Source organism: Erythranthe guttata, chromosome 13 (assembly GCF_056151865.1).
Source record: "Erythranthe guttata isolate IM_541 chromosome 13, IM_541, whole genome shotgun sequence".
NCBI lineage: Eukaryota > Viridiplantae > Streptophyta > Magnoliopsida > Lamiales > Phrymaceae > Erythranthe > Erythranthe guttata.
Genome location: NC_142545.1, coordinates 13699576 through 13721950, shown reverse-complemented (window position 1 = coordinate 13721950; position 22375 = coordinate 13699576). Strand labels below are relative to the sequence as shown.

The 22375-nt window shown below is 34.6% G+C and overlaps 5 protein-coding genes across 7 annotated transcripts; 2 read left to right on the top strand and 3 right to left on the bottom strand.

Annotated features, from left to right (window-relative positions):
- Positions 1-608: 608 nt before the first annotated feature.
- On the bottom strand, positions 609-2591 carry LOC105971085 (uncharacterized). Its single transcript, XM_088812132.1, has 5 exons — positions 2255-2591; positions 2029-2145; positions 1881-1953; positions 1645-1710; positions 609-906 (listed from the first exon to the last, which is right to left on the bottom strand). The coding sequence occupies exons 2-5, from the start codon at positions 2058-2060 to the stop codon at positions 847-849; spliced, it is 231 nt and encodes a 76-aa protein (XP_088668258.1). The 5' UTR covers positions 2061-2145; positions 2255-2591; the 3' UTR covers positions 609-846.
- Positions 2592-5776: 3185 nt separating this feature from the next.
- On the top strand, positions 5777-8022 carry LOC105967901 (serine/threonine-protein kinase-like protein At3g51990). Its single transcript, XM_012992496.2, has one exon. The coding sequence runs from the start codon at positions 6502-6504 to the stop codon at positions 7966-7968; it is 1467 nt and encodes a 488-aa protein (XP_012847950.2). The 5' UTR covers positions 5777-6501; the 3' UTR covers positions 7969-8022.
- On the bottom strand, positions 7966-10433 carry LOC105967911 (Polynucleotidyl transferase, ribonuclease H-like superfamily protein). Of its 2 annotated transcripts, XR_001173712.2 has the most exons (10): positions 10292-10433; positions 10101-10182; positions 9936-10014; positions 9528-9612; positions 9309-9417; positions 9085-9173; positions 8940-9004; positions 8777-8855; positions 8244-8469; positions 7966-8150 (listed from the first exon to the last, which is right to left on the bottom strand). XR_001173712.2 is itself a non-coding variant. In XM_012992502.2 (9 exons), the coding sequence occupies exons 1-9, from the start codon at positions 10346-10348 to the stop codon at positions 8326-8328; spliced, it is 789 nt and encodes a 262-aa protein (XP_012847956.1). In that variant the 5' UTR covers positions 10349-10433; the 3' UTR covers positions 7966-8325. The 2 variants fall into 2 exon arrangements, 1 of the variants encoding a protein (XP_012847956.1); XM_012992502.2 differs by having other exon boundaries at positions 7966-8469.
- Positions 10434-16052: 5619 nt separating this feature from the next.
- On the top strand, positions 16053-19274 carry LOC105967923 (uncharacterized). Of its 2 annotated transcripts, XM_088827539.1 has the most exons (7): positions 16053-16192; positions 16455-16521; positions 17357-17863; positions 17946-18172; positions 18271-18372; positions 18487-18657; positions 18867-19274. In XM_088827539.1, the coding sequence occupies exons 3-7, from the start codon at positions 17371-17373 to the stop codon at positions 19002-19004; spliced, it is 1131 nt and encodes a 376-aa protein (XP_088683665.1). In that variant the 5' UTR covers positions 16053-16192; positions 16455-16521; positions 17357-17370; the 3' UTR covers positions 19005-19274. The 2 variants fall into 2 exon arrangements, with proteins under 2 accessions (XP_088683665.1, XP_012847969.2); XM_012992515.2 differs by lacking the exon at positions 16053-16192 and having other exon boundaries at positions 16382-16521.
- A 244-nt stretch (positions 19275-19518) lies between these two features.
- Positions 19519-21876, bottom strand: LOC105967934 (ras-related protein Rab11B). The gene is made up of 2 exons (XM_012992523.2): positions 21419-21876; positions 19519-20225 (listed from the first exon to the last, which is right to left on the bottom strand). Exons 1-2 carry the CDS (start codon positions 21640-21642, stop codon positions 19793-19795), a joined length of 657 nt encoding a protein of 218 aa, XP_012847977.2. The 5' UTR covers positions 21643-21876; the 3' UTR covers positions 19519-19792.
- Between the last annotated feature and the right edge of the window lie 499 nt (positions 21877-22375).

Below are 22375 nucleotides of genomic sequence, written 5' to 3'. Positions count from 1 at the left end.
AGCCATATATTTCTCTTTATTCCGATCTAATCGGTCCGATTTTCAGCTCTAATGTTACTTGATGGTGAAATTTGCATTATTCCTAAAGTTGTATTAGGGTGTTTGTTTTACAAAATGTATGAACTTTCATATTTTACTAATAAATTATATTTGAATTTTGAAGTTTATAAGAAATTAGATCCTAATTATTAAAAAACATCGAAGTCCATGAATAAACAGATCATTAAACTCTTTTAATATTTTTATTAAAAAAAACAAATATTATAACAATTGTTGAAGATTATTTAAGAGTATATTATGACAATTGTTGAAGATTATTTAGTAGTTTTTGAAGATTTATAAGGTCTCAAAAATCTTACAAAATGTTTCGAAAATATTATGAGGTCAGCAAAATTGATGATTTTCCGGTTGTATATTTCTTTTATCAGTTCAAAGAATATAAAATAGGATAAATTATGGCCGAACAAATTGTGGAAAAAATTCCATTATATTTGAATAATTACAACCCATCGACTATAAATCTTCTGACAAGTACACCCTTATGGTGTCTAATTCAGCACAATTTTATAGATTATGTAGAATGTTCTCTAATCTCTAATTTGTACCTGTTTTGTGTAAAAATGCAGTTTCTGATACACCACAATCTGATATTTACAAACCAAGAGAAACGCATTTTATGATCTATCTTGTTTCAAATGTGAAGCTCGAATGGGGTAAAACAAGTCAAATTAGAGAATATTCCATATACTCTAACACCGATCAATATAACTGTGATGGAAGTATGGAGCTGAGCATGTAGAATAGGAACAGCAAAAATAAAGAAATTATCAGCTGACTTCCTCATGGCTAGTCCACCTCTCCAGTTTTACCAGTTTCTTCATCTGCTTTAATGTTATTACTTTGTTTCTGCAAAAGAGCACAAACATGAAACATCAATAAGCTAGATCCCTCGTCATATTTTCTTCTCGTTATGTCGAAACTAAAATAAATTACGCAACATCAAATTAAACTATACCAAAATTTCATTAAAGCTACTTCGCTTCGACAAACAGGTTACAATTTCATTAAGTACCAAATTTTAATGAATGTTTAGGGGAAGCGGATTGATCGTATAAGAAGAGAAAACGCAATGGACGAACATACTAGAGAGAACCACTACACTCCACTCTCTTGTTTTGAATTTCTAGATGTAGTCTTTTTCCAAGTGAAGTTTCCAAGAACTTCACCTCACAGAATTCTTGTCTTTGTATCTTTCCGCCTCCGTAGAAGCCAAAACTCACATAGAAAAATTGGATACTCGTGTTATTTTTAGTACACAACTCAAATGATATTGCAATTTAGATTCTTGAAAATTTCAACGGTGTCCGTCAATTAAATAATTAATTTTAATGAGCACAGCACAACAAATTACACCAAAACCGATAAGCAGATACGCAACTCTCAAGAGACAGCAGCCCAAACAGAAAAATAAAAAGAAAATCGCGCAAAAAATGAAGAAACAAAACAACTTCTTAAGTCCATGGTATTTACGACAATACACCCTTAACAAAAGGAAAAAAATCGACACGTATTGTAACCCGTCTCAAAAGATTATAACGAACGTTCAGATATGGATAATTCAAAGTAGAGATGCAAGAACAATACCTTTTTAATTAAACCTTGTGCTTCCATGAACTCGTAATACTTGTGCATCAGCATTTCTTCCTCCACCTACAGCCAACACTAATTCATCACTATCCGCTTCACATTGAACATGATACTACATAATTCATACATATCAAAATAACAATTTGCTCACATTGTATGTCAATTGACGCATAAATGAACAGAAATATTCATAAACAAATAAATCAATCAAATTTGAAATTAAAAAAAAAAACCTGGAGTCTCTGTAATTCATGAGACATTGACCTATACGAATCAGTTAGAAGCTCTGTCTGCTTCTCCAAATGCCTGCACAATCACCACTCGTAATAAATTACCAAAAAATACAACGAAATTGTGCAATTACAGAGGAGTAAGAATTACTTGAGCATATCTCCAGAGTGCTTGGGATCCATTGCAAGTAATTGTAGTAGAAGGATTAAAAATAATTCGGAAAATTTCGATTTTTTCTCTTCTCTTTTTTTTTTTTTATCGAAACACCTGATAACGGAAAAAGGAATTTAGCGTTAAATTGTAAGAAAATTAACAGAGAGAAATTTAACAGCGCAATTAGCTGTGATCGTGTAAACACTGTGGTTTGGTTATGTACCTGAACTGTCTGGTGGAGATTGTGGAGTTGGCCGGTGGATGGTCTCCGCGCCGCCGCGAATACACCGGAGGGGAGAGAGAGAGAGAGAGAGAGAGAAATTGGTAATTATGCGAGGGGTTTGAACAAAGGTGATGGAGGCCCAACAAGGAAACGGCCCATTTAGAAGAGAAAAGGGACGAACCGGTCCGACCGCGACCCGTGACGAAAACGGTCCGATCCGACTCATAAAACCGGAAAAACTAAACCCGGTCCAAATGTCTAGATCCCGGTTCGACCGGAACAAACCGGTGAACCCGGAAACCGGCTATTGACTCCGGTTTTTGTCTAAAACGCTGCGAGCGTTGGAGGTGGCTGTTGGTGGCGGGATTTGGGAGGAATTCGACGGGGTGGCGGGATCTAGGTGGTGTAGGCCGTGGGGGACCGGTATTCGATGGATCTGGCCGTGGGTTGCCGGAATTTGATGAATCTTGTGGTGGATGACCGGAATAAGTTGTGTGTGACTGAATATGGAGGGAGAAAAAAAATAGACGAAGAAGAAGAAAAAGAGATAAATAGAAAAGGGAGAGAGATGGTGGTGGGGGGGGGGGGGGAGATATGCTGTGTGTAGAGGAAAAACTTATTTGTTGGTAAGAGAGAGGTCAAAAAATATTAAAAAATGATTGTCGTGAATAATAAGGGAAAATGTATAAATAAACAGAATCATAAAATGAATAACGTGTGTGAAATAGTAAATTTAAAATATTAAAACTAATATAACAATTAAAATTTTAAAGAATTAAAAAAATTCTTACATTAGGAAAATAATTATAATTTCTTTTTTGAAAAATTAGGAAAATTTGGAATTGAAAAAAATGTTCTAGAATTGTTAAAAAAACATTGATACAAATCGATGGAATTCGGATTTTATAGCTTTAATATTAATATTATAAGTGTAATTTTCACACAAATATTTTCATAAATTAAAATTAGATCAGCAATTGTAGTCTAATATGTGTTTCAAAAAATATCAAAAAATATAAAAAATTGGAACTTATAAAATTGGGAATGAAAATTATATTTTTAAATCCAAAATATTCGAATATATATATATATATATATATATATATATATATATATATATATATATATATATATATATATTATAGATCTAATTCTAAGTAATATTTATTTTATTACTATTGTTGATTATTATATTTATTAATAGCAATTAGCGTATTAATTAAATAAAAATGAATTAATCAACATTGATAAAATTCAAAATAAGCATAATTATATTTAATTTGTAGAATTGCATTACAAAATGTTAGAAATAAATTGAAAAACTAAAAAGAATGGCATACAAAATACAAATATCACGGTACTGATAATGTGAACTGGGGACTGAATTGTAAAAAAAAAAAAGAATTCTCTGCATCATAACATGTATGAACTGTGTTTGACATTAATGCCAATAAAAATAAGTACATCTAACCAATATTTGGATATAAATGCTTCATCAACTTTAGTGAGGTGTTAAATATCGTTGTCGATGCTTATTTAGGACAAGATTTAATTTCGGTTTAGGGAAGGAAAAAACGAAGACGTCTATATTTAAGTGAAAATTATATAGTGAGCTTTGAGCTTTTCCAGCAATCGTACCACAATTTAATATAGTAACGACGATGACTAATCAAAAATTTAATGAATGTTGATGAAACCAATCATTTAGAACATCAACTCGGGGCTTGTTTGGCTAATCTTATAACTTGAACAATGACTTTCGGATATTGATTTATTTCAACATTCATAGACCATAATCACGCGAATATCGATTCAACATTCAATAGTATTATAAGAATTTCATTTTTATATGAAGAAATATGTTGTCACTTATATTAATTTATTGGATAAACATATATTTTTGTTCAATAACTTGCAAATTACACGAAAATGAAACACTTCCATCCCACATGAATAAGTATGGGATGGTGTCTAGCTTATAATCATGTCTCCTTTAAATTATTGATTGTTCAATCAATATATATATTCACTAAACATAACCAAAAGCATGCTATATTAAAACATGTTGTGTCTTCAATGATAAAAGAAAAAGAAAAAAATAATAATTAAAGTTAACGAAGAACAATAATACATAATTTTAGTTATGCTTGGATCGATGAATTTACATGTGCGGGTTCGAAATCTAAAGTAGATTCGTTTGGATCAATTCAATCTGCGGGAACTTCATCTTTTTAACAATTGTGAATCTTAAACTCGTTCTATATGAATTCATTTGAAACTTTTTCGAATAAATCGTGTACAATAGTTCGTAACTTGCTTGAGAAATGTGAATTACAAAATTTTTATTATATAATTTAATCATGTTCGATCAACTCGATCTAGGAAGTGTTGGCTGGGGGTCGAACTTAGAACAATCACTACAAATTTAGGCTCCGTTTGACAGGATTAAGCACTGAATGCTGAATGCTGAATAAATATCTGAATCAATAAGAGTTATGTCTGAATGCTGAATGCCGAACAATTAAGTCCATTTGATAACTGAATATCAATAATTACTGAATAATATTATCTTCTTGTTATAAACTTGTGTAATGGTGAAATTATATTTATTAATTAAATTTGAGTAATATATATAAATAAATTTAAAATTTAGAATATTTCATATAGAATATATTATGCCAAAAAATAAAATTGTAGATAAAATTAAAGGTCAAATATTAAATGTATAAGTACTTACTATCATATCAAATACAATGATGATAGCAGGAACAACAAATATAATAATAATAAACAAATATAATAATAATAACACAAATACACTGTCTCCTCATTTAATCCTTCATTTCACATTAGTTTTTGTCAAAATAATAATTTATTATTAGCTTCCATTGATGTAGGAGAGATATGAGATAGCCGTGGAGGGTTTATTTTTTACCAAAACTCACTGGGGTACACATCTTACCGAATAAGCAAATGATTTTTGGCTGAACCAATAAGAGGTAAAATATTCAGTTCAGAGATTCATCCCAAACACACTGAATGAGATCATGCTTACCGAATAAGAGGAAATTGCTCATTCAGAGGCCATTCAGTGGTCATCAAACAGGGCCTTACTGTATAAAAATTGGAATCAGAATAATTTGTTCCAAATTTGAAAATTTTCAAATCTAAATCAACGAAAATCAATTTTTTTTTTATTTGTACCCCAATATCAATTAAAATCGGGTCGAAAACTGAATCGTGTATATGTATCCCAATATCGATTTAAAAACATTAGAAATGAAAAATCTAAATGTTTTTTCTGAATTTAAAATATTTTTAATCTAATATTTGAAATTAAAAAATTAGTTCCAATTAATTTCCAGCAAGAATAACAATTTGAAACTTGATCTGTAGAGAAAGGATAAAGTAAAAGAGTAAAGACCGGTCCGACATGGAGGAAGCATCTTGACCCCATCTATTAAAGCGTGCCTGCACGCCTTTGTATGTCAAATTAAATTAAATTAATTATTAAATAAATAAAAATAATAATTAATAACCATTAAATTACTGCCCACTCCTCATCTTTCCCAATTCAATATTTCTATCAATTCAAACCAAACAAATTAAAAAAAAATATATAATAATAGGGTAAATTACAACCACCCTTGAGGTATGGTCAAATTACGAAAACCCCCCTCCTGTTTGGATAATTACAACCACCCCTCTACTTATCAAATTTAGTGGAATCTTCAAGATAATATGGAATATTATTACTTTTGTACCCGTTTTATCTTATTCGAACTCTACATTTTGAAGTCGTAATATGTGTTTTTTGGCTTGTATATATCAGATTGTGGTACATCAGAAACTGTATTTCTACACAAACGAGTACAAACTAGAGCACATTTTCACAGAATCTAGATGATTATGTTGAATTTGACACCATAAGGGTGGAAGTGTAAGAAAAAATCATAGTTGAGGGGTTAGATGTAATTATCCAAACAAGAGAGGTTTTTTTCGTAAATTGACCATACCTTAGGGGGTGTTTGTAATTTACCCATAATAATAAATTCCCTCCTCCGTCTTCCTTTTTTTCCTCTTTCATAAACATTTCACATTCACCCACCGCTCTAATTTCAAGGCCATGAAAAAGCTGTAAAAAGATCATCACCACCCCCACCACCACCACCACCACCACCACCTTTATATCTTTCCCATTTCTCCCCTCCACATGGCCTTTGAATCCACATTCACAATTCTTCATCATGGGTTTTCTTTCTTGCAATGCAGAGTCCGCCATTGCCACCTGCGATTCATACAACTGGGAATTATTATCTAAGAAGAAGCCCACAAAGAACCGGAGACCCTTCCACATTACAGAATTTCATTTCTCCGATCTTCACTCCGCCACCAATGCCTTCTCCGCCGCCAATCTCCTCGGAAAAGGCAGCCACGGCGCCGTGTACAAGGCTTACCTCCACCAGATTAAGCTCGTCGCCGCCGTAAAAAAAACTAAGCAAATCCACCCCACCGGCGCCGCCGGCGCCGCCAATCCCGCCGAGAACGAGGTGGAGATCCTATCCAGAATCTACCACCCCAGGCTCGTGAATTTGCTGGGCTTCGCAGTTGATCAGAACCAGAGCAAATTGATCGTGGTGGAGTACATGCCAAACGGCTCGTTATTCGACCTGCTCCACGGTTCGGGTAAACCGCCCGGTTGGGTCAAGAGGACCCGGTTCGCGCTGCAAATTGCATGGGCGGTTCAGTTTCTGCACTCTTCAAACCCTCCGATTATCCACCGCGACATTAAATCGTCCAACGTTCTGATCGACGCCAAGTTCAATTCGCGGATCAGCGACTTCGGCTTGGCTCTCAGAGGCCACGTGGAGGACGTCAAGGTCAAGTCCACGCCGCCGGCGGGTACGCTCGGATACCTCGACCCCGGCTACCTCGCGCCGGGAGACCTCACCACCAAATCCGACGTCTTCAGCTTCGGAATCCTGATGCTGGAGATAATCAGCGGCCGGAACGCCATCGACGTGAATTACAGTCCGCCGTCAGTGGTCGATTGGGCGGTGCCGGAGATAAAATCCGGCAACATCACAGGGATCTGCGATCCGAGGATCGGACCGCCGGAAGACACGAGCGCCCTCCGCCGGATGGCAGCGTTGGCGGTGCGGTGTGTGAGGTCCTCGGCCGCGAAGCGGCCGGAGATGGCGGAGGTGTTGGAGTGCTTGAAGAGCGTGCACAAAGGCATGAAGACGCAGTCGCAGATCTGCGTCAGTTTCGGTCGGCGCGTGGAGCGCGTGTGCGAGGGTTCTCGCGCTGTTGTGAAGTACGAGCCTTTAGATGAGAGCGTGGAGCTGGTGACGAACAATAGTAGTACTAGGGTGGGAAACAGAAGGAAAGGGAAAGTATCTAGTGCGACGAGCGTACAATTAGAGAGTGATGTGATTGGTGATTGTGTCTTTAGGTCAAAGTCAATAGGGACAGCTAGCGAGATTAAATTCCTGCCGACGGATCTTACTAACGAACACATTAATAGGAGGAGGGTGGGATTGAGTGTGAAGATCCACACGGTGAGTCTGAGTAAGTCAAAATCGATGGGGTTTTTGCAGAGTAGTAAAAGATTGGTCAACAACAATGGTCATCGCATTGGCACCAGAAAATTGGAGGAGTCCAAATTATTGGTTGATTTAGTTGAAAATGTTAAAGGTGAAGAAAAATACTGAAATTTGAATATTCAATCGATTTTCAGTAAAGGAAATTAAATTTATCCTTACAAATGCCTTTTACAACTCATAATTATAGATTTACAGTTAATGGTTCAAATATGTAAACTTAAACGAAAAAGGGTAAAGGCTGAAAGTAAAACCAAAACATTGATACACCCGAGTAGTATTTCACCGTGGATCTGCACACAATCACACACACATACATGTGAATGTGTGTAAAATACTAGCCGGAATTATCAGTACATGTATATGGTGAGATCTATAGAACAAACCTCAAATTGCACGATGATACATTTGAGCTGCTTTCTGCGGAGATTTTAGCTCACTATATTGAAGCTAGGAGACGGGAGTTTATTATAACATTGGAGTAACTTTAGGTTTCTTTTTATTCTTGCGTTTCTTCTGGTTTTCCTTGATCCTCGAGAAATCTTTGATGCTCCTTTCCCATTGTTTTCGGTTTTTCTGATAAAGCAGCATTGCAGCTCGGGCGTCTTCTATCTGAAACACATTATAAAAAAATACCCATAAAATATGTCCATAGTACCCTTGGCATATTTAGTTATAATCTTTAAGAAAAATTAAGTCTATAATTGTTTAAAGTATTTGTCAAATGATTTAAAACATAGAGAGGAACACAGATATCAGAAATCGGGGGGAGCATCTGAAGTAGTGAGATGGTTTCGGTAAAAGAAAACCCTAGTTCGAAGAGGGAACGGGATAGAATGCATCAGCATCAGTCAACCTCATATCCCGTAAGCTGTTTAATTGAACAATAAAATAAATAAATTAGAGAAAAAGCACTAACCGGACAGTGCTCTCCATTTTGAATATCAACGTTAAGAAACTCGGCTGCTAGGTTCTTCAAGGAGCGACTGCGTCCTTCCCTGATTCATCAAGCATACATCAATAATATGAGCCAAATATCCGTCACTCGAAAAAGTATGCAATGAGTAAGAAAAACACACTACTTTAGATACGGTGCATATTCTGCTGTATCTCGTATATCCTTCTTTGAATGACTCAACAGCAACGCCTACAAAGAAATATTAAAAGCTCATACGGTTAAGTTGTGTAATCAGACGAGATGCATACTTTAGGCATAAATGTTTGTACCTTTAGATCATTACGCAATGCATGGCCAACAAGAATCCTACCATGTATCATATCCGCTACATTCTTCTGAACAGCATTGAAATTCTTTGCTGCAAGTTACAACCGAAGCGGGGATAATAATTATATAGGTATTAACAGAAAATGGTTCGTAAATTTAACCATGTTAACAACACAACAATTCTAAATACTGAATGCAAAAGTGGGGGGAAAAAAACGGAACCAACCTTTCCTCAAATCTCCTGGTCGAATACCACTTATCTCTGTACGGAAGTCAACAACATAGTCAACGGGGCGGACATACTCGTCATATATAACATTTCCCCATTTGTTTACCTGCCATACATTAAAGATGACTTATTCTACAGCCAAACGAGTAATGCGAGTGATTATAGTTGTTTAAATATCTTCAAGATATATAAAGATTGTATAGTCGAGAAAAATACCACAGTGACTCTTCCAAGAGCGCTCTTGTTGCCCATTGGGCTAACACCAACCATCTCACAATCCATCGCCACCACATCTGTGACACTGTCGGGTAGATTATATGCATCGAACATTAAAGAGTTAGCCTATTTGCCAAAGAATCGGAAGCTGAGTATTTTTTTCTGGAAAATGAAAAATAAGTGAAAACTGAAGAACTCGGAAAAATTTCAAATTTCCAATCGAAAAGACCATCTATTTCAATGAAGACTAAGTTCAATTCCTAAATTAAAAGAAACCCGGCGAAAGAGTGCAAATTAAGCACATTCTAATGTGTTTCCCCAAATGTTAAGCTTCAACTTCAATACCCTAAATCAGTAAAACAATTACAAAAAAATGCGAAAACTTAATCGAGAAAGAAGAAAATTCACCTGCAATCAGACGAAGTAGGAATCAAAGGATTGACTTCTAAAACATGAGAATCCTCATCCGACCTCTGCTTGCGCTTCCCTATAAATGAATAAAACCCTTAAATATATAAAGCAGTAAAAAAAAAATAAGTAACAATTCGCGCGTACGAAATACAATTTTTTTACCTAATAAGCTTCTCTGTGATTCTGTATCTGGTTTGCTTGAATGTTTGGAGAAGTAAGGCTTGGGTTCAATACTTTTCAGCTTCTGCAAAAAAATTATATACATACAGTTTAGCAAAAGTAAAATTCAGCTAGAAAACATATACATAGAATTCATCGGTGTATGAAATGGAGAATTTGTTTGAAGATAGAACCTCCTGAAGCTGAGCCCAATTAGGGTTGAGGTTTTTGCTAGGGTTTTGTATCCCCATTGTCGAATTTCCTCTGCTACGGCGCTTCTTTTCTAATGCATACCTGCCAGACCAAAGTCGCTATAAACTCCACCGATTTTAAGTCTTTGTTTAAAATATACTATTTTATAAAATCGCGGTTTCAACAATGTGGTTTTCTATTAATGAGAAATACAAGTAAAATTGATTCATCATTTCTATTTTCGTTTCATGAATTATAATTTTTTTTTTATGATTTTATAAATTTTAATTTTGTAATTTTTAATTATTATTACTAATATTTTTAATCATTAACATTAATAGTGTTATTTTTATTCAATATAGAGTGTGCTTTCAATTTTCAGAAAAAGAAACTAATTGGATAAATAAAAATTTCACATAATAAATTAAGAAAATAAATTGATTAATCTGGTATATAAATATATTAAGGTCTCGTTTGGTTGAAAATATTAACCATAATTAGTTAATTGGACTTTGTTTGAGATGTTTGGTAAACCAATAATTTCTTGGGTGGCCTGTCATGTTTTTAAGGAGATTTTTTGTTAAACCTTCCAAACTCCAATAAATAATTAGGTTTCGTTAGATCATTTAATTTTAAGGTTAGACAAAACTCAAAGCACCAAATTGATAGTTTTTCGAGTTGACTTTCTAATCCGACTTGAATCACCATAAAAGCAGAAGTTAGTGATTGTGATTTAAGTTAGTTTTAAGTGCTTATTTCTAAAAGTTGGGGGTGTTTGCAAATTTTTTTTTTTTTTTTTTTTTTGGTAATGCAGGAACCCGCAGCCAACCATATAGGTGCACTGGGTAAACCTACACTCTCGTATAATAGCTTGCAAACCATACGAGAGATGTAAACCACACTAGGCTAACCATGTGTGACAAGCTCGACCTAGCGACCGTTGGCAAGGGGATTCGAACTTGGGTCAATTGACCCAAGCTCTCTTGCTCCAACCGCTAGGCCACCCTTGCGGGTCATTCATACATAACTTTTGACCTCATATGAAAAGGTTATTCATGAATCAATGAACATTTGGCGCAAATTTGATAATTGAATTATCTAAAAACAAAAAATGTAACTCATTCATGCACAACCTTTGTCTTCCGACACTAAAATTAGCTGACTCGGATTGAAATGGAAAGCTAACACAAAAGGCTACAGTTTCCATCTTTTGTATGCCAAAATCGAACTAGAAAATGGTAATAATTTCATTCTAAGTCAAAACAATACCATAGTAAATTACAATCGACATTTACCATTTCAATTCTACGATACAATACGTACACGTGTACAGATGCCTAGTGATTCTTTCCAAGTTTTAGCACTAGCAAATAAATGAGAGTGACATGTTTGTCTCACAAAATGCCCAAAACTGCTGATCCCATAACACCACCGAACCGTATACAAATCAAGATAATTAGTCAATCATTTCGACTGCCACGTAGCTCCTCTTATTTCCACGTGGCATTTCACTATGAATTTCTTTTAATTTTTTATTTAATTAAACAATGGTATAAATAACACAATATATATACACATTCAAGAAACATGAAAGTCTGTAGTGCAACAAAAGAAAAAAGAAAAGAAAAAAAAAAAGAAACATGTTGCCCTCAAACCACTTATTCTACTCATCAACACTTGTTTTTCTCATTTTAATTTCACAGTACACTGTAAAATCAGAAGAAGGTGGCGGCGGCAGCAATAATTATGGAGATGGCAGCATAGTTTTGCCCCCTCCCCCAAGTACCGATGATCAATCAGCTTGTAATAACTGCTCCATCTGTCAGTACCCTAATTGCCACCCACCACCCCCGCCGCCGTCAGCTGGTAACCAGCCCTACGCCGCCCCACCTCCCCCTTCTGTCGGAGGACAAGTGAACTGCCCCCCGTCAGCTCCGGTCATATGCTGCGGCGGCGCGGGCGGAGGCCAGTATTATCCACCGCCGACCCCCTTCTATCAACCTTACAATAACTACTCCGGCGCGGCGCCTATGATCATCACCAAGCCCGGTTCTTATTATGCCTCCACGTGGCCTCCTGCTGTTTTGTTCTACTGCATCTTGTTATTCATTTTTCACTAGAGAGTTTTAATTTGTAATATATAATGCATATATATCGTTTAATACATAGAGGAGTTGATTAATCATGTGCTAAAGCCTAAAGATAGTGCCTTTTTCTTTTTAGTACTAAATTCCAGAACAATTATATGTAATTTCGTAGTTTATAATATTCAAATATTTAACCCTAATTTAAGTTGGCGTTATATTTTCTAATACAAAATTAAACATATTTACACACTTTACTTGAAATTTTTGAATTTTATTTTAATAAAACAAAACTTACATATTAAATATTTTAATTTCACAAACAAAATGTAAAGCAAAATTGATTCTATTAATTAGCAAAAGAGAAGAGACGTATTAAAAAATCAATAAACCTGTATAGATTAGAATAAGTGAAATTTAACAAATGATTAAACACTTTTATTACTACCGTTCATTTTATCAATTATTTTTTTGTTTAATTAAGAACGATAAGTGATAAAATTTTAAGGGAAAAAAAACATAATTTTTTTATTTCATCATTAAAATTTGAAGTGACAAACAATTTAGAACACAGAAACTTTTCTGAAACAATAAATATTTTTTCTGAAATTATATGTCATAGCCTCATAGACATGTTAGAAAGCAATAATTATCTCAAGAGTCGAGGATCTTGATTCTTGATACTCCTCATGTTCCACAATATTTATATATTTGAGAATTTTTTTTGTTCCATATTATTTGTCGCTTTACAATTCCAATAATGTATTAATTATATATTCTTCAATTATAACTTTATTGACTCTCCAATATTATTTTTAGGACCGGCAATTGAGTCGGGCCTATCTGAAGCTCGATAGCTCGGCCCAATTTTATTTGAGCCCGATTAATTGTAAGCCGGAACGAGTTTGAATTTACCGTGACTCAACCCGAATAAAGCTCGACTAAACTAATATATATATATATATATAGTCTTTTTTTTCAAGTTTCAAGATTTTCGAAAAGAGCTAGGATGACATTTAGAATTGCTTTTATTTTATTTTATATTTTTTTTCATATAATTAATCAAGGATTAAATATTTGCAACATTAAGATTCATTTATTTTTATGAACTGACTATGATTTTATATCTTATTTTGATTTTCAATGAATATTCCATATTTTTCTCTTAGATTCTCAAGTTTTCATTTTTATTTTTTTTAACATGTCCGACTACAAAGTTGTTAAATATATAATTTATTCATTGTCCGATATTAATCAGAAACCCGAAAAAACATGTGAGCCGAGTTTGAGCATATAGGCATAAGGTCTGATGATATTTGGGCTTGAGCCTATAATAATGAGGCCCGATGTTACATGAGCTTGAACCAACCCAGGCTCGTCTCGTCTCACATGACCTGATTGTCAGCCCTAATTATTTCTGCATTAGTTAGTAAACGATGATATTTTGGTCTATCAATATCTATTTTTCTAAAGTCATCAAGACATGTTTATTGAGATGTTTAGAAGTTGAGCCATGGTGAAAACGACACTAATATAAGAACGGAGGGAGTAATCTAACTTGAAGTTATGTCGACTCGGATAAAAAAAACTGTCTAAGAGCCCGTTTGGCTAAGCTTATTTAAAACATCTTATAAGCTCCTACATCTGATAAGATGTTTTAGGAGCTGATAAGCTGTTAGATCTTATTTTAAAAATTATTTTTTAAGGTGTTTGGATATGTAGCTTATAAGTTACTTTTTGTTTTTATAAGTTGTTCAGGTGTTTGGAAAAAAAAGGTCTGTTTATTGCTATAATGACAAAAAAGTACATGATGCCAGTATAATTGTTAAACTTATTTGACTCAAATACTTTTGTTCCTAAAATATTATTATAATATTTACAAATTATTTTTTCAAATAATAGTAATAATATAAAATTATATAATAATATAAAATAAAAGTTGTAAAAGAAATATAATTTTTTTTTGTAGATGAAAGAAATATAATTTATTATGGAGATAATAAGAATATTCGTGTATTTTTATATACATATAAAATATAAATAGAGAATAATTTTTTTTACAATTATTATGATAATTACGATAATTATATTTAACTAATTATTAATCTTGATTACAAGAATACGTTGTTTTGATAAAATATAAATATTATTAGTATTCATGTAATTTGAGGGTAATTTTGTATTTTAAGTGTTTTAGTAAATAAGCAAATAAGATCTTAAAGAAAAAAGGTGGGGTAGAGGTATTTTTTTAAAAACATCTTATAAGCTCCCTAACAGCTTATTTTTGGAAAAAATAAGATCTTTTGCAATTTTTTTACCAAACACTTTTTAACAACTTATAAGCTCCTAAACATCTTATAAGATGTTTTTAGGAGCTTATAAGCTTAGCCAAACAGGCTCTAAGCCATCTTGTTTCTTTTTAATGAATATGAACTAAATTACCCAACATGACCTTTAATTTTGTCACATATGACATATACCAAAGTAGCTCAATTTTAAGGAATATTTTCAAAGTAATACTTTGATTGCAATAGATGATCTACCGCTAACACACACGTTCCTAGTTTTATGTGGAAGCAAGCAAAGCCTTCCCTAGTTGCAAAGGGACAATGTAACTATTCATAATGACACCTCAATTATTATTCACTTTCTCATTAGGTTTAATATAGTTAGTTCTACACACTTTTACCAACTCTTTATCAACATTGAATTGACTAGTAATTCCCTTTGTTGACTACAACCCTAAACTTCTTTTTTCTTTAACGAAGCAATTCACGGTCAATCATATCGATGCAGTAGGTAAATTTACGCTTTTGTATAATAGCTTACAAATCATACGAGAAACGTAAATCACATTAAATTAATCATTTGTGACAAACTCTACCTAACGATTGTTTGACAAATAAATTTAAACTTGGGTCAATTGATACATGTTCACTTTCTTCGATCGCCGTAATTATATGTAAGTTTTATATTATATGTAAAATTGTGCTGTTTGAAAATCTAAACTCATTAGATCAAATTAAAAGACATTTACCTCATTCAAATTTGTCCAAAATCAATAATATACTTAAAAAAGTATTTTCATGGATCAAATGTCACATTCAACGAAAATATTAGTGGTTATAATTTATAAAGATTGAAAATCATCAATAATTGGTGTGATGATAATTATTAAGCATAAGTGTGCATGTTCACAGCTAATCCCACTGCAAGAATTTATTTACCCAGGTATTTAATTTTATCATAATTATGCACTTTTCTTTGTTGGCCTGACGTAGTACTCGAGGCAGGATAGTGATATTACGGAAACACCCTTGACAGCTTCACTAACACAAGGGTAATCTAGGAACTCAAACGAGGATATAATAATAATAATATAATAATAATAATAAAATGTAAAAAGGGGAAATAGCCACGTCGCAGTTGACGGTAAAAAATATATAAGAGTAAAATTTACTACAAATCCCCTCATGTTTCCATAATTACATACACCCCCCGAAATGTGTAGATTTTGTTACATTAACACCCTTTTATATGGGTCGATGCAAAATATTTACAAACTACAGTGATCTGTATATAATTGTTTAAACAAACGGGGTTTATTTGTAATTAGACTTTACCTCAGGGAGGTGGTTTTAATTTACCAATATATAAATAACACCATTACAACATTATTACAAATATATTAAAACTCTCTTTCTATTTCTAAATTCCAGGGAATTTCTCCCTCTTTTCTTTCTTTTTTCACTCACAAGTCAGATCCCTTAATCTTTCTGCTCTGTTCGTCCTTCAATTTTGTTGGGGTTTTTTTTAAAGGTAATAATACTGATCAAATTTATCTTCAATTTTCCAAAATTCCACATTTTTGAAATTTGTTTAGGCATCGTTTCTGCACGCGATTATCCATGCGTGCAATGCACACATTTATCACATCAGGACATGATCATGGTGGTGTTTTATTTGATTGTGGTGCCGATGATCATCGATCATTTTTTTTTTAAATTTTAATGCATGTTTTTAAGATTAGGGTTTTTGCTTTATGTTTATAGATTTTTTATTTAATTTATTTTTTTGGCAGGAGTTAAGAATAAATTAACTGAATTCCTTGTTAGTGATTCAAATTGGAGCTATTTCATGATAAAAAGGTTAGTTCTTGATTTATGTTATAATTAATTTCTTCATTTTTTTTATATTAGATGATTGCTCTGGGTTCTTGATTATCTGATTCATGTCTGCCTGTAACTCAAATGCAACCAACTTATGATTTTAGTATATGGGTTTTGTTTTTATCTTGGTTGATCGGTGAACGGAAGATGATAAACTTAAATTAAATGTATGTATTTGATGCATTATTGTTTTTTTCATGGTAAGATATTGCAGTTAGTTTCTTTATATGGTGGTTGAGTCATATCAGAATCTTGTAGGTTGTTTTCGTCTAGTTGTATTTGCTTTTTTTGGACTTATTCGTCATAGTTAGTTCCTTTTGTCGATCATGGATGAATGTGGTTACAATGTTGTTAACAAGGATATTATTCGGCTCTGCGGTTTTTATTTTTGTGTCCGTTTTGTCTCTGTAGTCACTTTTTTCCGGAAGTTTTCTATCCTTGTTGAGTTTTTTTCTCACTTGTCGAGCTTTTTCATTTTCTTATGCGTAGTAAGCTCGATTCTCGAATTACACTAAACTAGCTTGAACATGCTTTAAACAAGTTAAGTGAGTCCTTTGTGTGTTTCTTGAGTTTATTTGCAGTTACTAAGGAACTCGTCTTAAGATTAAGGCTCTGTAATAAAAATCGATTCTTTAAATTCCAAATTCCATTTTCCTATTGATTGTTGTTTTATTCAGAACTCTATATCCGTATCGTAATTCTCTCGGTTAACTCATACGAGTCTTTTCTTTGTTAAATTTCGCATAAATTGAAGTTCATTTTTTTAGTTTTTATCCCATTCAAATTAATTGTTACATACGCTCGTACGATATAGGCTTCTCATTCAACATGGGGCACCGCAACATTCAATTCACTGGTCATATAACAAACGAAGCAGATCAAGGCATCTTTTATTCCGGTTTATCAAACTTCCCTCAGCCTAATATCCACCCACTCATTCCGCCACCTATAAACCATTCCAATTTCGAATTTCATCATATTCAAGAACATCCCTTTTACTATGGTACAAATTTCGCTGCACCGTCCAGCCATTACAATCCACATTTACCACCACCACCCTCCGGTATTAGAGACTTCCCTATTCAAGCAAACCACGGTGCAGAAAGATTCCATCGGAATATACCCTACATGGACGGCAGCGTCGAAGAATCTTTCAAGAGAAAGAACGCTGAGGTGGCTCACACAAGTTACCCGTATCAAAACGGAGGCTCTAGTTCTTCTTCTGTCGCCCCTATGCATCAAAACAGAAACCCTTGGCTGGATATGAATTTCGGCACTTTTGCATGGACACAGCCTACTCCTAATTTACCCTATCTGCATGGTAATTAAATATTGACATCTAAAAAATAAATGGGATTTTGGAAATTTCTACGCTTGACTTTTTGTATCTCATTTGCATATAGGTTATCAAGTGGCGCCCGTAAATCGAAGTGCACCTAGTTTTATTGCTCCTATTTCTCAAGGGGCAATAAGGTACAACCCTAACCATCCACCTCAAGTGGCTACTGCATTTCTCGGTCCTGTTCAACCAACGGGCTTCCGATTGTACCCCTCTCATCGAAGGGAAATTACGATCGACCCGAACGGAAGATACCGGAACCTTCCTCACTTGAGGGTTTTACCAGAAGATGTAACATTCTTTTTTCTTTCCTCCACACTACTACTACTCCCATCTCTTGTTTCATTGATAACTCTGATCTGCTTGTTATAACTCCGTATTTTTTTTAGGAAGTGGCTGTACTCGAGATTCCTGGTGGCTACCGTGAAGCAGGGGATTCCGTTGATCAGCACAGAGACATGCGTTTGGATATCGATCACATGTCTTATGAGGTAATAACTGGGAAAAAGGTTGCATTTTTAGATATGTCAGAACTATTAACGAGTGGCTGTTTTATTCTTAGTTTTTCTAATTCGGAGTTTCGATTTTGTACATTGATGTGACAGGAGCTTCTTGCATTGGGAGAAAATATTGGTACTGTCGGCAGTGGATTGACTGATGAATTCATTCGAAATAACTTGAAAACAAGAATCTTCAGCTTGTCGCCAGCTTGTACTAATCAAGAAGAGTTGACTTCGCCTGATCAACGAGCTATCAACTTCTGTGTTGTTTGCCAGGTACTTATCGTGTTTAGATAAATATTAATTTATTCTAACGAGCTATTTTCGGTTTCATGCTGATATTGAGATCGTAGAGCAATAAAATACGATGTCTTTCTAATGACCTTTTTCCGAGTATTCACTCTTGCCTATCGATATGCCTTATGTAAAATACGTAAATTTGACTATGGAATTGTTTTTATTACTGATTTCGGGGTTTATTGTAGAATGATTACGAGTATGAAGAAAAAATTGGAACCCTCGACTGTGGGCATGAATACCACAGAGAATGCATAAACAAGTGGCTGCATGTGAAGAACACTTGTCCTGTATGCAAATCCACAGCCTTGAGAACAAATTTGTAAATAGATGGTGCAATAAGAACAAAATAAAAAACCTTCGGGTTTATTTAATTATTGTATAATCGACGAGAGAACTCTTCTCTTCATGTATTATATATTGATGTGTAAATATACATGCAGATATACGACTGGCGCCTGAAACAGTTTGTTGGCCTTATATCTGTATCGAAAAAAAAAATGTACAGACTAATTTGTTTGTGCTGTTTATGCCTGATGGCAGTATCGAAATTCATTACTTATCTTGTATTATATGCACATATTTTGTTCTTTCAACTTATGTTTATCTTTAGCTTTGTTTCGTGATTGAAATCAGATGCAACGATATGCGAGAAATTAGTTTTACCACTATCTAAATTTCAGAGACACCGTTAAAGATGCGCGCAAAGATGCTTGTCGTTGTGCAAGAATCATGTGTCAACTACTTGCAGGGTTCTTACAACACATAAGATGGTAGTCATTGTGCAAGAATCAAGATCTAAACAGTGTAATGACATTTTTGTAAACAACAACAAGATCATAAGTTTTGTCAAAAGACAGCCACTAAAAAATTCAAAACATAATACAAATCCCAGAATCTCAAAGTCAAGTGAAAATTGAAAAACATAGTACAGTGTAATTCATATTGGACCATTACAACACAAATACAGAGGAAAAAAACCCCCTCGGTAAAATCCGAATTAACCCACGATTCCATTCGAATAAAAGTTCGCAAGCAGAGCAAATTCCCACCTCCCAAAACTGACAATAAAGAGCCACCCCACAAAACGAACCACCTCCTTTGTTTCTTCTCTTCATACAGTGCAGCAGCCACCTTTCTTCACCGCCGAGACATCGTCCTTTGCCCCAACATTTATGGTCTGTCCTTTGGGCAGTGATGCAGGATCATCTCCAATGTCGAGTGCTTTACGGCTAACAACCTGGTGTATTTGTGTAAGCACTTCCGTGAAGGCATTTTCAACGTTTAAGGACTCGAGTGCAGATGTCTCCATGAAATATGTCTTCTCTCTCTCTGCAAAGGCTTGCCCGTCCTCTGTGGAGACTGCTCGTAGGTGGCGGAGATCCGCCTTGTTGCCGACCAGCATTATCACTATGTTCTGGTCCGTGTGGTCCCGCAGCTCCTTCAACCACCTCTCCACGTTCTCGAATGTGACGTGGCGAGTCACGTCGTACACGAGAAGTGCTCCTACGGCACCTCGGTAGTATGCACTTGTAATCGCGCGGTATCTAATTGAGGCAAAATAACCTTTGGATATTAGCTAGAAAAATGCAAACAGAATGGTAGAAATATATAAATACTTGCATCATATGAAGCTCAAAATATTATTTTTCTTATTATAATCGGTGTTCCTCAGGCCTCACTAAAATAAAAACCCCTAATCAGAAATCCAAAAGACCGTATATGTAGTAGACTCAAGGCACAGTCTAAATGTTTATTGACACGGTTAGAAACATATTTAGAGTACCCCAGTCGTATCTAGTTGTAGCCTAAAAGAAGACCAAGAAGACACGAAAAACAGCAAACCAAAAACAGAAAGCCCAAGTCATTAGCAATTCATAATCAGCCTTTTCAGCAAGTACCACGGAAGGGCAATGGTTCATCACATTCGACATGATGCTTTAAAGTGTAAGAAATTCAAACCCGTCAGTAACTACCATACAGGGTAAACAGTCCATTACATTTACATGTAAATTTGTTATAGAGATCTTGCACTCTCACAATCCAAAAATATAGTCTAGCTCACAAGATATCAGAACTACATCACTGAAGAATCACCCGAGAAAAAAGTTCCGTAAACATAACCGCTTATCCCAAATGTTCCTTTTCATCAAGAAAATCCATCTCCCAGTTAGCCCATCAGAATATCCATCGATAGCCATTTATTCTGTATAACACTCGCAACCGTACACAAGCAACAGTGGACTTCTACACACCCGTCAAACATGAATTTCACAAACCAGGGTTTATACTATCCACGCCACTGGATAGTATCCAACTGTGCACGAGCATTTATCCAATACACATTTGACACACACCCCCATATTTTGCGTGTGTGATTGTGTGTAAATCTACGATGATATGCTACACGGTGAAGTTCCCTTTCACCGAGCCTAGCATCTACAATACCCTAACCCCCACCTCCCAAAACCCAGGCACATTTTGCTCAATGGATCTGGAGGCATTCCATACTCAATAAACTACATCTACCCTGATCTACAAATTCCATTACAAATGCATCAAAAATCAGCACCATTCTTTCCATCCTTACTACCACCACAACCCTAAAACCCCTACATTCAGTTCAAATTTAAAATTTCAAATTTTAAAATTAGAGAGAGAGAGCAGCAATTCTAGAATATTCCGGGTAAAGATCGTAGCTTTAAACAATAAATATAGAAAGTAAATGGTAGGGTAATACCGTTCCTGGCCGGCCGTATCCCAAATCTGAGCCTTGACGACCTTATCATCGACGCGAATGCTGCGGGTGGCGAATTCGACGCCAATAGTAGACTTTGACTCCAAGCTGAACTCGTTCCGAGCAAATCTGGACAGCAAATTCGATTTGCCGACGCCGGAGTCGCCGATCAGGACCAGCTTGAAGAGGTAATCGTAGTCGTCGTCTGCCCTATATCCGCCAGCCATCTCCAATCTATACTAGTATACAGAAACGTATATATATATATATATATGTGTGTATCTATATATATACGTAATCCTTGAGATTTATCACTTAGGTTATGATATACTAGTAACAGAAATGAAAATGTGTCGAGAGTTTTATTTTGGGGGTGTAAATGTAATGGTGGAAGGTGGGAGAGAGAGTAATTAATATGAGAGCGGAAAAACAAATTGGGGGAAAATTAAAAGGCTGATTAAATGGTTCATTTTCTTTAAGCAAACTTTTACCACCCAATCCAAAATGTGTGATTTTTTAAGTTTGCATTGGGTGTATTTTTATCGTTGATCTGCACACATAATGTGAATGTATGTGTGTGTTTGTAAGTTTCATCCGGTGTAGTATAGTGCAAACTAATATCTAGCCGCTCAAACATTAATTCAATGGAGCTAAACCCAAATTATGTTACATCTTACTCATGACTCTTACAAAATTTAGGGTAAATTACGGCCACATCACGAGATAAAGTTAAATTCTTATTATATATTTCGGTAATTATATTTATAATTATCTATCGACTATAAATCTTCTTACACTTTCATCCTTATAGTATTAAATTCAACATAATCTTTTAGATTCTGAGGAATGTTCTCTAGTTTGTACTCGTTTTGTGTAAAAATGCAGTTTGTGATGCACCACAGTATGACATTTACAAGCTAAAAGACACATCTTATAATCATCTTATTTTGAAATGTGGGT